The 16997-nt window shown below is 46.8% G+C and overlaps 1 protein-coding gene across 1 annotated transcript in view; it reads right to left on the bottom strand.

Moving 5' to 3' along the window:
- CHD7 (chromodomain helicase DNA binding protein 7) overlaps positions 1-16754 on the bottom strand; it is a 119626-nt gene extending 102872 nt beyond the window's left edge. Inside the window, exon 1 of the mRNA XM_065895739.1 lies at positions 14994-16754. Coding sequence (XP_065751811.1) covers positions 14994-16688 — 1695 coding nt within the window. The 5' untranslated portion in view covers positions 16689-16754. The remainder of the gene's footprint in view (positions 1-14993) is intronic.
- Positions 16755-16997: the final 243 nt, after the last annotated feature.

Raw genomic sequence — 16997 nt, 5'->3', positions numbered from 1 at the left:
AGAGCCTATCCATGACCTAATTAATAGACCAGAAGTCTCGGGGAGATTGCCTACGACGTGCAACCCGTCACCTCGGACGTCCTCAGCCCACAGACTTCACCGAGCAGGCTCTCTGGGATACATCACTTGGGCCAGGTCAAGGCAGCCCTCACAGGACAGCTTTCGCCTCGTAGCCCTGAGTGCTACACTCCCTCGGACAGTATCATCCAGGGTCAAGGAAGGAACTAGCAGATGAAAAACAAACAAAAAACCCAAAACTACTTCTACATGTGCTGTAAAACTACTCTTGTCAAGAAAAGAATTTGTGATGCCTGTCGACACCTCCTACGTATAAAATACACCAAGCACGATTTCTCTTAGGATTTCATGCCAGGGAAAAAAAAATATCTCTGAGGGGGAGAAAAAAAGTTTCCTTCTTTCTGATGAAGAGAAAGATATATCCTCCCTGCTTCCCTCTGCAAACTCACCAGGGCACTCAGCCCAGCAGCCAGGGCCGCAATTAGCATATTTCCTCGCTCTCCATTTCAGAACCTGATTTCCTGTTTCTATTTCACTCACACACACACACACACACACGCACGCACACACTTTTGTCAAAATGTCTCAAATCCTTTTTGGACAAATATCGGCTAAGGACTATAACCTAAATTTCTATTAATTCCATATACCCTCTGCCACTAATCATACATTAGAAAATTTGGGAACAACATCAATCTTAATACAGGACTAATTCACCCTAAAATAACATCTTACAACAACTGAAGTTTCTCTGCTTGTCTTTAATGCCAAATGAAGGCCAAGCACCTTCTGATCGAGAGATCCACACAGGTTCCCACGCCGACCTGGAGACGTGCAAAGTACAGCCTGGGAGGCCATTGGGCAGGACACGGCTGGCACCCACTGGAGAAAGCGTTTTGAAATTTTTTCTTCCAGGAATGAGGAGACCGAATTTAATATCAAATTGTGAAAAATCTTTTTCGAGGAGAAAAAAATCGATTTTTTACCACCTGTAATAACAGCTTTCCAACTTACAAAACCAAGTACTATCAAACATTTTATATGAAGTATGTGTGACCGGGATGACTTTGGGAAAGAAATTTAAACAACGACTTTCTGAAAGATCACTTATATTTTCAAACAAGACACTCTCTTCACATTACTAAAGAGAGTGCGTTGTGTTAAGCGACAACTGGCTGGTACCCAGCAAAGATTTACTCCAGAAATAATGAGGTGAACTGTGTCGGCATTACCACGTGTGGATCATTCACTATATCCTCTCACTATCTAGCAGGGCCCATGCGGTTAAGAGGTGAGCGAATAACGGTAGAAATACAAAGCTTACACTGGCTACGCACTCAACAAAACACTGTCTTTTTCTAGGTCTACTCGTTACATCTTATATTCCTGTGATTTAAATAATTTGTCTTATTTGGTTATACACACTGAGCTGTCCAACATGTATGTCACTAGCCACATATGGCTATTTAAACTTAAATTAACTACAATTAAATTAAATTAAAATTTCAATTCCTCAGTTTCACTCGCCTCATTTCAGATGCTCAGGAGCCCCATGTGGCTGGTGGCTTCCATACCAGACAGAGCAAACAAGGGCCATTCTCACCATCACAGCAAGTTCACAGACAGCACTAGGCTATACATTTCCTACAAGCACATTACCGTGTGACATCCAAAAACATGGCAAACTTTCTTTAAAAAAATAATTTGGAAAACACTAGATACTTTCTGACAAACTTCAGTACACAGCTAAGTATATTTAGAGGCGTTTTTTTCCCCCTAAACACTGAATTAAATGAAAGTATATGACAGGCCTGGATTGCAGCCACTCTCTAGTATTTCCATAATGTGAAAGGAGCGCTTCATTTTACACACAGATTGTAGACTGCGGTTCAAAAAAGTAGTATGTACAAACCCCACACATGGTATTTGAGAAACACTTTATATCTGGACATTAGACAACAAATAAGAGGTTTTCCACTTACTTTTTTCTGATCTTGCTTTTCAACCAATATTGTTATAAAACGCAAAAACCCACAGTACATAAAGTTTGAAGATGATAAGCCAACAGGCCCCGTCCCTCATCTGCAAACAGGAGCAAAGACGCAACTGTGACCTTTCCTACAGAACAACACTCGGGCTCCAGCCTCTGCCAGCTCTAAAGCGCCAGAGCCCCAAGCAGCAAACTTCAAAGAGGGGCAACAGTGCTATGAGTTGCATAAAAATCGTTTCCAAAGCTGTAGACCTCACATACTCAAAAATGTCAATCACCTTTTCTTTGGCAATGGTTTTAAAATTTAGCTACTGAATCAAACTACAACAAACTATTTTCTTTTTTGACTGTCTCACTTTAAAACATGAAGTCACTTTTTAAAGAAAAAAAAAAAAAAAGATTAGGAAAGGAAACAATAAAGTGGTACGACCCTCACAAACCAAGTGAGTTCAGAACTGCGGGCAGTGCTACTTCCCCAGGAACCCGCTCACCAAACAAATCCAACATTGCAGTTTCAGCTCAAGGTGTGTGAGAACCCACGGTGAAGACACAGCAAGATGCCAGCCAGGACGACCGGATGAAGTGGATCGCTGCATTTGTGGTTACCAGCTGTAACTTTAGATTTATATTTAACCAAGTCAAGACTGACTATATATAGGTGTAAACGGAGTTCGCGGGTTAACCTCTTGGATGCTGGGGGGAACGCCAGCCAACTTCCCTCGCAATACAAAACAGGATGCTGGCTTCACCCCTGCAGCCTCAAGTTGCTGAACGCTGAAGAGATGGTTTTCGCCTTGGTCAAAATTGGGAAGAAATTAAACACTGAGAAAGAAATTAGTATTTTATCTATAGTATCCCATTTCCTAGAGATTCAATTAAAAAGAAATACAGCAGCATGATAGCAATTTTTGCCCTCCCCCCTTAAAACTATTATGAATTTGTGTTTGCCCAATGGAGAATCTGACACATCGGTTTTTAGGGCGCTGAGATAATGATGTTCTATTTTACACAACAAGGGAAACTTTTTCTATTTTATGATGAAGAGTAGAAAAGGGGAGAAAAATTCCAAGAGCTCATTTCAACAACCACATTTACAAAAGTTATAATAAAACAGTTAAGACTCCCTGAGGACTCACTGAGTGTCCTGCACTGTGCTAAAACTTCACAGCCAAACTTCACCTCCTTTAATCCTTGCAAGAATCTTGTGCAATTGGTACAACTATTATCCTCAGCAAACTAAGGTTTAGGGACGTATCCAGTTTTTTTTACCAAGTCAAAATTTTTGCCAAGCAAAACACTGGAAGAGCGAGACTCCAATGCAGTTCCTGTGCCCTAAAACCCATGGTCTCCACGGCTCTGCATGCGCCCGTGTCCCCTCAGCTACCTCCTGCCAGCAGGGACACACAGAGCCCAGTGAGGCCACTGGACCCAAGAGCAGGCGTGAGGCGTCTAAACTATGAGGAGAGAAACTCTAAATAAAACAAGTAAATGGACACCTCTTCCCATTACCTTATTCTTGGAACTATATTTATATTTAATATGAATTATTATGCTAGCATCTAACGCAGCACAGCATTGAAAGGATTTCCACTCAAGTCTGCAACGAGGGAAACGTTAAAACCGATCTTATAATCTGGCTCATTTTTACTCTATAAGTGACTAGTTTCTTCCTTTTTTTTTCCCTTCACCAATGACACCCTAGCTTAGAGACCTTATATGAAAATATTGATTTTTTAACTTCCTTGCAAAAACTAAAGCTGTGAGCTTTAAACTCAGCTCTAAGGACTAGACCTTTTCCAAAATCAGACCCTGGAATATTTCCTGCCTTAAGCTAAGTTTCAAAGTAAGAGGGACACCTGGCTGAGTCAGAAGTTGAGTGATTGAAGGCACTGAGCACACGAGCCACTGTGGCCTCTGACCCCAGCGTGAAGGATGGGGATGCTCCGTTAACATCCCCAGAGTTTGGGGGACAACGGTTAAAGTGAAAAGGATATCAGATATTCAGAGAACTGTAAAAATAAAATACTACCTAACTTTTCACCAAATCATCAACTTTTTCCCTGAAGAACTCTCACTTATCTCCTTTAATCCATGGTGTGCCTCCATGTGTTTCATCAGCTTTCCTTTGTGAAAATGTCCTTGCAGTGTTAGAGCCGCCAGAAGCGGAGTTAGCTTAGTAGTGAGTGGGCCGAGTTAAAGCAATGCTAGCGCATCACGCTAGGTCACTGCCCCAGTGCCACGGCGTTCCATGGCTACTCACAGATCACCTGGAGATTTACAGCTGCAACTCCAGAGAAGGGAGAGTAACAGCGAAATGTCAAGGTTAAGGTAAATTCTCCATAAGTCCCCACTGTCTATTTCTAGCCACCTCCATGGTGGTATTAAAGTTTGACCATCGCTTCATGCTGACATTTTGAAGTGTTTCCAACATTAACAGTGAAAACAAACACATCACAACTCTGAATAATCCCACAATTGTATATGATGTTTTTCTAAGTTAAAGAGAATGTTCAGACTATAAGAGTCTATCTAGAGGCGTAACCTAAAAATTGAACCCTAATTTCAAGTATTACCATATTCAGTAAGAACTCTAAGTCTAGGACTTCCCTGGTGGCACAGTGGCTAAGACTCCACACTCCCAATGCAGGGGGCCTGGGTTCAATCCCTGGTCAGGGAACTAGGTCTCACATGCATGCCGCAACTAAGAGTTCACGTGCCACAACTAAGGAGCCCACCTGCCGCAATTAAGATCCGTTGCAACCAAATAAATAAGTAAAATAAAATAAATATTTAAAAAAAGAGAACTTTAAGTCGATATACTGCCCCTTCATTTATTTTATTTTATTTATTTATGTAGCAGGTTCTTATTAGTCATCTACTTTATACATATTAGTGTACATGTCAATCCCAATCTCCCAATTCATCCCACCACCACCCTGCCCCCCCGGCTCTCCCGCCTTAGTGTCCATATGTTTGTTCTCTACGTCTGTGTCTCTATTTCTGCCCTGCAAACCAGTTATCTGTACCATTTTTCTGGATTCCACATATATGCGTTAATATACGGTATTTGTTTTTCTCTTTCTGAGTTACTTCACTCTGTACAACAGTCTTTAGATCCAACCACATCTCTACAAATGACCCAATTTTGTTCCTTTTTATGGCTGAGTAATATTCCATTGTATATATGTACCACATCTTCTTTACCCATTCGTCTGTCGATGGGCATTTAGGTTGCTTCCATGACCTGGCTATTGTAAATAGTGCTGCAATGAACATTGGGGTGCATGTGTCTTTCTGAATTATGGTTTTCTCTGGGTATATGCCCAGTAGTGGGACTGCTGGGTCAGATGGTAATTCTATTTTTCGTTTTTTAAGTAACCTCCATACTGTTCTCCATAGTGGCTGTATCAATTTACATTCCCACCAACAGTGCAAGAGGGTTCCCATGTCCCTTCATTTAAAAGTACATCCAGAAATATAACTTTATTAAAGTTTTGGGAAAAGGATGATCTGAAAGTCCTTGCCTATTCACTAGCATCTCAGGGAAATCCACCCTGAGATGCTCCTGACCCCCTACGATAAACAAGAGGCAGGGACTTCACAGCCCACCAAAGGGCGAGGGTGGGATTCTTATGCTAAGGCTGCACACCTGTCCAGCCAGCCCATGACAAGGCAGGAGAGCACAAGTTAACATCATTGGAGAAACTCTTAACCAGGTTTTTCCAACGTCACCACTTGCACTGCCTTCGACATTCTCCAACTCTTTACGCCCACAGCCAAAGCAAACAAACAAAGCAAAAATGCTCTTGAGATTAAGACCTCTTTACTTACAACTTAAAACAACTGTTTTTACTTTCACCCAGTTAGCGTTCAAGTCTAAGAATTCTCCTGAGATCTGTGGTACAGAATTATCTGGAGTTAAACTAAACACAGAAGGCAGCAGAGAACAGACCAGAAACGCTATATAAAGCAGATGAGAAATACCATGCTCTTCACGAATGGACATCAAAATGGCGTGTTTCCTTCAAATAACTTCCTGGGTGCTGATTTTGATTCAATCATTAAATGAAGAATTAAGGAAATCCCACCCAGTCTTCCCAGACCATCTCTCTCATCATTCAATCCAGACCAGGACACAAGCAAGCAGAATCACAAGCGCCTCTGTATCTATGTTGACTTTTTAAAATGGTGCCAATCTCTTGGCCTTTTGCCAACTTCATTTAAGTTCTCCACTAGTACCCTGACCCAGTGCCATGGCCCAGCCCCTAGAAGGTCTATGTTTTTTACACTAAGTGAAGAAAAATCGAAACCTCACTCGTGGTGACACATAAATAAAACCTACTAAGGTTTTGCAAGGCAAAAGCACAAGTAGGGCTTCCCTGGTGGCGCAGTGATTGAGAGTCCGCCTGCCGATGCAGGGGACACGGGTTCGTGCCCCGGTCTGGGAAGATCCCACATGCCGCGGAGCAGCTGGGCCCGTCAGCCATGGCCACTGAGGCTGCACGTCCGGAGCCTGTGCTCCACAACGGGAGAGGCCACAACAGTGAGAGGCCTGCGCACTGCAAAAAAAAAAAAAAAAAAAAAAAAAAAAACAAGTAAAAGTTTGCTACTGACTTCCTTCGCTGATAAAGAGCTGTATTCAGTAACAAAGGAAGAATGAAGGCCATCTCCCCGTGGTTACTTAGAGATTATCTACAGACTGACAGCTGTAACTACAGAGAACGGAGACTACTATTAGATAGCAAGATTAAGATAAATTCTCCAAGTTAGGTCCAGCGATGCTTTTCCCTTAACTGTCCCCCTGAGCCTTTTCCCAATTCTCCTCTCCCAGCCAATTATCGCTCTGCAGTGCCAGAGACTGCCTTTCTGAACAACTGATAAAACGAAGAAGAAAAAGCAGCAGAGAATAAACAGGTGAAAGGAAAAAGAGTGGAGGGGGCCGGCAGGGGCACGTGGCAGTGCATGTGTAAGAGTGAAAATGAAGGCTTTCTCCCTCATCCTTGGAGGACCAGTCTCATAAAGAAACAAGCATCAGAGACAGAGGGGCAAAGAAAGGTTGAGCTGGGTTGTGTGTGTGTGTGTGTGTGTGTGTGTGTGTGTGAATAACTACTAAAAGTATCCAAAAACCACTTGAAACTAAATGGCTGTAATCCACCTTTCTGAGAAAAATGTTATTTTTTTCCCCACAAGAAAATAGAAAGACAGCCTTCTTTGAAATCTAAACAAATGAAATTTCACTTTGAAAATCTATCTTTTCAGGAACTGATACTGATACTATATACACACACACACACACACACACCCCTCCAACAATACCTGCATTGTTCATATATTAAACAATGCTACTAAGTTTCCAACCTTACAATGAGGGTGCTAACACCTGTGCTGGAGGTTGACTGTTGCCATTAAACAATTTTAAATTTATTTATATGTGCATTAGCCTTGCTTACACTCTGACTTGTTTTCCAAAAGAATTAGAAGCAACGGCTATGGAAAGGGTGTAGCTCTGCACTGTCCAATATGGCAGCCACCAGCCACATGGGGCTACTGGCTTGCCTTATGCAGATACAAATGCAGAAGGGCTCTGCCTGTAAGTACACATCGGATCTCAAACAGCTGTGTAAAATGTCTTTTTATTCTGATTATGTGGTGGAATATCCTGGATATATTTGGTTAATTAAATATACAATACTAACGCGTGGTTTCTTTTTTTTTAATGTGGCTACTAGAAAATTTAAAGTAACACATGTGCCTTGCATTCACTGCTCCCATCATATTTCAGTTGGACAGCACTGGTCTACAACATAGTAGGTACACAAAGAAATGAAGGTCAGGTCCTACCTAAATAACAAAATTCCCTGTCCGTCTCAGTGAAGGCCTTGACCTCCTCCCCAGCTTCCAGCACACCGCCAATCTCTGTCCTTAACACAGTGCACAGCACACAACAGGCACTCGATAAATGTTTCTTTAATGGAGCTGAATGAAGGCAACCAAGTTACAAGATTAAAAAGCAGTATCTAAAAGTGGCTTCTTAAAAGTTAAGAAAACCCACTGGCTACTTGGGACACCTAGCAGATGGTTAACATGCAGGCTTAGAAAGTAATTTAAAAACGAACTTCTTATTACCTACAACATTTTTTGACAGTCACAGGAAGCAATACCCTTTTACAAAATAAAAGCCACTAAGACGCAAGGCTAACATTTAGTATTCGGCTCATTTCATGCTTTCAGACTGTGGGGTGAAAGGACAGATGGAGTAGACTGCTTTTCTTTGCTCTAAGTCTACACTTGGCGTTTTCCATTTTAACCCACCGAAACGCTGCCCTCTGGATAAACCAGCTATGCTCGAGGGAAATGCCGGGCAGTGCTCACTGAGCGGTAACATATACGAACAGAGGTGGTCAGAAGAGACATCTTCAGTCTTCGTGAACAACAGGAGGCTCTGGGAGCGCCTCATGGACCAGGGAAGTCGAGAGCAATCGGGGAGGGGCAGGCGGCCTTAACCCACGATGTCCTGAAGGCCGGCATGTGGGAGAGCAGGGCTCCCCCTAACAGTGCTGCAGGGCAGCTGCTCCAAGCAGGTCTAACCACGCGTGCCTGTCCCGGAACGTGGGCACACTCACCACAGCCCCTGGGAGCCACTTAGGTCCAAACTGGGTTTTCTTCAGAGATGATCCATTTCCCCATCTCCACCAGACGTCTTTAGGGGTGTGAAAGTATAAGTCTGTCCGGAGTAGTATTCAGAGAGACACGATTCAAAAGGCCCTTTCCTCTACTTCTGAGCACAGTTTGCATAAATGAGGCGTAAGATACGTGCCTATTTTTTCCATAAAAATGTATTTAGTAGTTGCAGTTACTCTGCTCGTGTCTGCAATTCTGTATTTACCAGGTGAACCGAGAGGATTTCTCTACTTGAGATTTACCAGGAAAAGGTTTTCCCAGAAAGGCTATTTTTTAACGATATTCGTAACACATCACGGAAAGACAGAGGACTGGAGAAGCTGCACCACTGATTCTTCTGGATCTGTTTTATTTTAATCTCCAGGGGAAAATCAGGACACAGAAATTACTACCCACCACCTCAATCTTAGTGGTCCTTTGAAAATGCTTTCTGCTTCTGTCCTGCTTCACCATGACTGTATTCAGGACCCAATTAATGAGGGGAGCACACATAAATACACCCAACATACACTTAATCCAAGGACACAATATTGCAGATCCTAAAAATCCCACCAGGATCTGCCCGCCTGTGAGCGTAATCTGTGACTCTACCTACACCTGTGTAGGCCTAAAAGCAGGATGAGTGATTCAGAAACTCCCCTGGAACCTCGAAGGACAACCCACGTAACTAAGTCTTCCTTAGACAAGCTCTTCAAACAAACAAAACGACGTGCTGAGCTCTCCTTCCACGCAGTCCTCGCTGGCGTCCACCTGGCTCCGTTCTCTGTTCGCTTCCTGCTGCCGAGGACGGTGCCGGCTCCCGCCACGTCCTCCCAGTGCACCCGTGGACCCGGGGCCTGGTAGGAGCGTCCTGCAGAGGGGACCCCCAGGCCCCGGCCCCACATGCCAGGGACACAGGCGCACTCTCTTCACCCTCACGGTTGCCAAGCCTTAAACTCTCTCCTCCTCCACGCTTGTGTGTCCTCCTCTCAACTCAACTGATGCTCCACAGCTCAGCAGAGCTGTCGCCTGCCCCGGCACGCCCGCCCACGCTGGACCAGGCGCTGCCCCCAAGCACGCGAGCTCGCCTCCGTGTTGCGCCTTCCAGGGGCTTCCTGCACCACCTCTGCCCCGACCGGCCCTTCCTCTCTCCCAGGGAGCAGGAGGTGAAGCCTCAAGGTCTGCTAACTGCTCCCAGAAGCCAAGGGAAGGAAGTGCAACAACTCTGACCGTACTTAACACTGGAACAAGTGCTTGAGATTACTTCCTAAACTCCGCGACAAGCAACTGTAAACATCTGCCCGATGATAACGGATCATTTGTGAGTGCCCACCGCGTGTCTGACACCATGTTAAATTCTGAGAGACGTTACTGCTAATCTCTCTATGGCTCTAACTAGGAAGGTGTATCGTCCCTCATTTTGGAGAGAATGCAGCCAGGGCCCTGAGGTTAAGGAACCTGCCCGAGGTCGTGGGGTGAGAAATCAGCTGCTGATTCTCCGGCTCAGGAACTGCAGGCTCCGAGACCTACGCTCCTGCCCCCACACCGGTGGCTCTCAGGGTGCGGGGCCTGCGAGGTCAGGACCGTTTTTCGTAAGGACCCTGAGATGTTCTCCGCCTCTCACTCGCCTTCTCTCCAGGCGTGCACGGGCTTGGCCAGAGGCTCCCGCAGACTGCACGCAGAAGCGGCTATTAGAATCCAACACTTCGGAAAACGTAAAACAATGCCGTTAATGTTCTGTTGTCTTAGAAAACAGCTGCTTTTCAGTTAAAAATGTGATGTATGTTAACGCATAATGGTTTATTATTTTTACTGATTTTAAAAATGAATAACGAATATTTCAAACTGTCCTCAGTCTAAATTTCTAAGACAACAAATACCAACACATAAAGTCCACATAAACAAAGGATCTTTGGAGTCACCAGTAATTTTTAGGAGCATAAAAGGGTCTGAGATGCAGAGAAAGACAAACAGTGTATGACTCCACTTACATGTGGGACCTGGAAAAGCAAAACAAGTGAACAAACATAACTAAACAGAAACAGGGTCACAGATACAGAGAACAAACAGGTGTCTGCTGGAGGGGAGGGGGTTGAGGGGAAGAGAAATAGGTGAGGGAGGTTAAGAGGTACAAACTTTCAGTTACAAGACAAATGAGTCACAGGTGTGAAATGTACAGCATGGGGAATAGCGTCCACAATTACGTAATATCTTTGTATGGTGACATATCGTAACTAGACTCACTGTGGTGACCAGTTTGAAAGGTAAAGAAATATCGAAGCACTGTGTTGTGTAACAGGAACTAACACAGTGTTGTAGGTCAACTATACTTCAAGTACAAACCAAAAATTCACAGAAAAAGAGATGAGATCTGTGATTACCAGAGGCAGGGGCTGGCCGAGGGCGAACTGGAGGAAGGTGGTCCAAAGGTACAGACTTCCAGTTGTAAGATAAGTAAGTACCAGGGGTGGAGCGTACAGCATCGGAAGGATAACGAACACTGCTGTATGTTACATACAGAAGCTGTTACGAGAGGAGATCCTAAAAGTTCTCATCACAAGAAATGTTTTTTTCTATTTCTTTCATTGTGTGCTTAGATGATGGGTGCTCACGGAAGTTACTGTGACAATCACTTCATGACGTATGTAAATCAAATCATGCTGTGGCCCTTATACACTCTATACGGGGCTACAGATCAACGATATCTCAGTAAAACTGGAAGAAAAACTTAAAATATAATAAATTATTTAATGATGGATGGATGGATGGATGGATAGAAAAACGGGTCTGAGAATGAGAAGGAAAACCACTCTCCTAATCAGCTGTTGAAACGGAAGCTAGGTTTTCTCCTTCCTTGTACATTTTTATCAAATCATCAGGCTAGTCTGGAGCTTCCATTAAAGACTGTGTCCAGACAATGAACATATGGCATGAGGAACTCTGGCCTCAGTTCTAATATTTTTCTTTGCTGACTCTTTAATATAAAGTTAGACTTATCTTCAAAGATACTTTAACATGTGATAGAATTTAGAAAATATCTGTTCACTACCCATGAAACATCTAAAAAGCGTAACTTCTATTTTTTTCAAAGTAAAATCTCAAGATAGAAAAGTCAACAAGCGGGCTTCCCTGGTGGCGCAGTGGTTGAGAGTCCGCCTGCCGATGCAGGGGACGCGGGTTCGTGCCCCGGTCCGGGAAGATCCCACATGCCGCGGAGCAGCTGGGCCCGTGAGCCATGGCCGCTGAGCCTGCGTGTCCGGAGCCTGTGCTCCACAACGGGAGAGGCCACAACAGTGAGAGGCCCGCGTACCGCAAAAAAAAAAACAAAAAACAAAAGAGTCAATAAGCCTCTCTGAATGTGATAATTCAGCAAATTACATCAATATTTCAACTTAATCTGGTGATTTCCCTGCTACACAGCATGGTTTCAAACCACCATCCGGTCATACACGAAATGCAAAATAATTTTAGTAGTTCTAAAGCAAAACAATAATAATAGATTATTTGCTAGAGTAGAATGTGAGTCAGTCCCAGGGAGAGCGAGGCGTTTCGGATTCTGTAACAGCATTTTGAACCTACCTCATTATCCTCACCACACCCAGCAACACGGGCACAAAGGCGGGTAATATTTCCACAAGTCAAATTTCATGTGTCACAACTAAGGCTACATTTCATAATATGTAACCTGTTCCTTAAAAATAAAAGTAATTTTACATTGTATTTAGTACATCTGAAATGACATGAATTATAAAGTAAGGTTCGCATTGCAGGAGATCAGAAACTAAAACCTAGAGGAGAATTCACACTTAAGTATGCACCACTGGCTAGAGATCACACTCACTTGATGTGAGTGTATTACCCTAATTAATCTCAACACCTTTTGAGATGGGTACTATTTTTCCTGTTGTACTGATGACGAATCTGAAGTTCAGAGGGGTCAAGCTGCCTGAAGCCACCAAGCTAGTAAGCAGCAGACCTGGACTTCAAACACTTTGCTGATTTCAAAGTCTGTGCTCTTCTCAAGACTTTATACCTCCCTAGCATGACGTGCAGAACTGAGTGCTTCAAAAGCTGAAGTGGATGCAAAGGTGAGCAGAAATAAGAAAGCAAATACCGTGCGAAATGTTTAAAACATGCAACTGAACTTATATAATAAAGATACCTCAAGTGTACTTGTTTGCACCCCTTAAACCGTTCCAAGTGTGTCTATGATGGCACGCTCGAGAAAATGGAGCTGGAGAAAAAGGGAAATACACTTGGTGTCCCCCAGCGCTCAGGGACCCAGAGTCCACCTACTCACACTCGTCCTCTGAAACACCCCTTGAGAAATCTGTGCTCTTAAAACTAAGAAACGCTGGAGGAGACCAACGATTCCCAACCAGGGATGGGATTATAGTCACAGGGGGTCTCCTTCAAACTGTGCTTTGTCCTCCAGGGAGAACTGAAGATGCTGGGACCAGGAGAAGTCTGAGGACCACTGCTCTGAAAAGATCCCATGTTTAGTAAGAAACTCCCAAGGAGCAAGAAAAGAATAATCCCTGGAAACTAAGTCATGTTCATTTCTGCCCTAGGAGCCATCCAGGTGGGCCGAGGCCCCAGCAGCTGGTAGACGCCCTTTCTCACCCCCCTCCACGCTGTCCACGGTCTCAGGAGCCCGCTCCCATCACTGCAGATGAGGCTCCCCAGGAGGGAAGCGGCTCTCTCCGGTGGCTGAGGCCCACGTGGTCCCCGCTGACCTCGGGGCTCCTCCTGAGAATCTCCAAGTCCGCTGGACCTGTGAGGGCAGCCTTCCCGAGACCCCAACGAGTCCTGTGTCCTGAGGTTCCCCAGGAGACCTTCCTGGCCTCCACTTCCCCAGTCCCACCAAGGCTGAAGCTTCTGATCTCCAATCTAAATGCCTCTCCACCCGGGATGCCCCGGAGGGCTTTGTTTCCTGACCCGACCCTTTTACTTGCACGTAGCTTCATTCCCTTCTGTTCCCATTCCCCAATCCCTGGTCCCTGGACCAAACTGTCCTCACAGGCCTGGACCACAGGCTCACAGTTCATCTTCTGGTTCCCCAGCTATCCCCGTGCACTGTCTAGTTTGATATCACTGGCTCCCCAGTGAAGTCCAAATCCTTTACAACAGAAGATCAGACCTCTACCACCTGGCCCTGCCCTGCAGCGAATTCAGCGTGCCATGCCCCCTCTAAGGAACCATCCCCCAACCTGAAATACCATCCTCGGTTCACATCCCTGGCTACGTCCTAGCCAGATTCCAAGCACCACAGGTGCTGCCTCTCTCTGAACACCTGTCACGTAACCATGCGTGGTCTTTTACTATACTTTATACTTTCACGGATTGGTCACGTTTCCCCAAACTGATTACAGGTTCATTAAGAACAAGCATTGCGCCTAACAGCTCTAAAGATCACACTGTACCATCCACATTCAGGGCTGCCATCGCAGTGGAAGATCAGTGCACATTTCTGAATAGCACTCTGAATAATCTAGACATACAGACATTATTTTTCCTAGAGCTAGAGCACAAACGCCAACATTTATAATGGAAAGGTGTGTACGGGAGTACTAGAGCTTAAAACCTAAATCTGTCTGCTTATAAATTCTGTCGGATACAATCCCAGCAAACGAAAAGGAAGACTTCTGCTTTTAGTACTAGGCATCCAGATCTCTCAGAGACCGCTTCGTGCGGCCTATCATTCACTGTGATTTTCTAAGTGTGCAAGTTAACGCTAACATTTAACAACTGGTCCGATAAGTATTACAGAAGAACATATTTTGTAGCTTCCCAAGGGAAAAATAATAATTTTCTAAAAGAGGTGGGAGGGACCATCACAAAAATATAAAACGTTGCTGGAAACCAAGTTTCTGTGTGTTTCTAAATCAGAGAGAGAGAAAGAGAGCGGGAGGGAGGGAGGGAGAGAGCGAGCACAGCATAGAAGAATAAAGGGAAGGAAAAAACAGTTTAGACCCAATGTCCGTCTCACTGCTGGCAGTGAGAACAGAGCTCCTTGCAGGCAGGACCCAGGCTTAGTTTTCTACGCACCCTCAGCTCCAGCACAACCCCGGGACGGGAGGAGTCACGACTTTTTGAAAAAGTGAATAAATACACAAGCCAACAGTGAGGGAGTAAAAAAAATAAATAAAATAGAGAGAGAGAGAGAGAAACAGAAAACAAGAGAGGTGCTGGAGCAGCTTACACGGCAGAACTCAAGGACCTCGGGACGAAGCAACGTCTGGCGAGGCTGAGAGGGAGCCCTGCGCGTCAGGCTCCTCGCGCCTGCGCCCCACGCGGCAGGGCGGGCAGGGCCACGCCCCCTTACCTGCGGCACAGGCACTTTCTGCGGGGCGCTCTGGGGCGAGGGGTGGAGCTGTGCCCAAGGCTGGTGGTGCGAGGGCGGGGGCGAAGCCTGGTGGTGCAGGCCCGGATGGGGCTGCAGCGGAGGGCAGCTTGGCAACTGCTGGAAGGCCGGCGGCTGCCCGGGGTGCTGCTGGCCAGGGAGCAGCCGGTCCTGGATCGCCTGCGGGTCTGTGAGGCCGACGCCGGGACAACCGTTGGCTCTCAGGTGCCCGGCCAGCTCCCTCGGCGCCGGGGACATGCCCATAAACGGACGGGACGGTTGCATGTTCCTGGGGCCCATGTTCCTCTGTCCGATCCCCATGGCGCCAGGGGGCTGGTGAGACGGCTGCGGGTGAGGCATATTTGGGTAACTGCCGACTTCCATCGGGATCCCGGCACTTCCGGGCCGGACTTGCGGAGGAGGGGTGCCCGCCGGGTTACTCATTGCTTTCATGGGTGACATGGGAGGCGGAGAGGCGTAAGTTCCCTGAGGCTGCGAAGGGTGCATAGTTTGCGTGTTCATTTGGTTAAGGGAGCCGCTGGGGTGGATAGGCTGCTGGTGCATGAGTCCTTGGCCACTGTTCGATGGGAATCCTACAGCGTTGGGGTATCTTGGGACGGACTGGTTCATTGGAGTATTATTTGTAAGGCCTAGATTCTGATTCATCCCTGTATTGTTAACTAATCCCTGATTTAGGTTACTGTAAGGATAGCGAGAATACTGCCCTGAGTTGTTTATAGTAGGTGAGGGGACGGTCTGGCTCCGAGAACTAAAGGTGAGGGTCTGCGGCCTCACGGCCCCTTGCGGGGGAGGGTTGGGGGAGAACCGGGGGCTGTGGGCTACGGGCTCCCCGTGGAGAGCGGCGGGGGGATGGTGGTGGAAGGGCTGCACCGCGTGGCGCAGGCTCGGCGCCACCCCGGGGCTCTGCGGGGGCACGTGCGACAGGTGGCCGGGGCCGGCGATGAAGGGGCTTCCCTGACCGAGGCCCTCCTGGCCCGGGGGAAACTGGCCCATCCTCGGCTGCGGCGGCCCGTGCTGCTGCATGGAGAAGTCCCCGCGCGCCAGGTAGCCGCCCAGCTGCTGCAGGTGCGGGGGATGACCCTGCGCGGGGGGCCCCGAAGGGGCCGCCTGGGGCTGTGGCGGTGGCGGCTGGTAGGGGGCTCGGATCTGGTCCGGCACCTGCACGGCCCGGGGAGCCCACATGGAGCCGCCGTCCACGAAAGACTGCCCCCCGTGCCGCTCGTTCGGCAGGCCGGGGTAGACACCCATCTGGCTGCCGCCGCCGCCGCCGCTGCCGCCGCCGCCGCCGCCGCCACCGCCGCCGCCCGCCCCGTGGGGGACCTGGGGGACGGGCGGGGTGTGGTACTGCGAGTGGGGAGACGCCAGTCCGTTCCCAGGGGCATTGCTCATCATTCTGTTCGGCTGGTCCATCAGATGCATCTTTTGCTGCTCGTACTGATTATAGTGATCGAAGTGGGTCAACTTGGTTTGATTCTGATTCGCGGAGGGATGGTGGAGGGACGGCTGTAAGGAGGCAAAGCCTTGGTCTATCGGCATCTGCTGACTCATGGGATTCACGGGATTTTCAGGGTAACCACATTCTCCCAGGCTTTCGAGGCCTTCGCTGAAAATATTCCCGTCCTCGCCGAAAAGACTCATCATTCCTGGATCCGCCATCTTCTCCCAACACACGGCTCCTCCAGACCAGCGCTCAGGAGCTTGTCTGTGCTTCACTTCACTGAGGGTTTGTCCTCAGAGCCTATAATCCTTGACTAATCTTCTTCATGTCACTCCATATTTCTCTAATTCTCTTGGACCCTGCAGTGTCAGGCAAATCTGGATAGAGGTCCTAGGAGGGGAGCGGGAGGTGGGGAAGAGGGAGGAAGAAAACAAAGAATTAGGAACCAATGATAAAAACTGCCGGCATCGCACGCATTTGAATTTGGTCTCCATCGACAATACTGGTCTAGCCCCCTCACTGAGCTG

The sequence above is a fragment of the Phocoena phocoena genome, chromosome 17 (assembly GCF_963924675.1).
Source record: "Phocoena phocoena chromosome 17, mPhoPho1.1, whole genome shotgun sequence".
Classification (NCBI taxonomy): Eukaryota; Metazoa; Chordata; class Mammalia; order Artiodactyla; family Phocoenidae; genus Phocoena; species Phocoena phocoena.
This window is presented reverse-complemented; position numbering and strand designations above follow the sequence as displayed.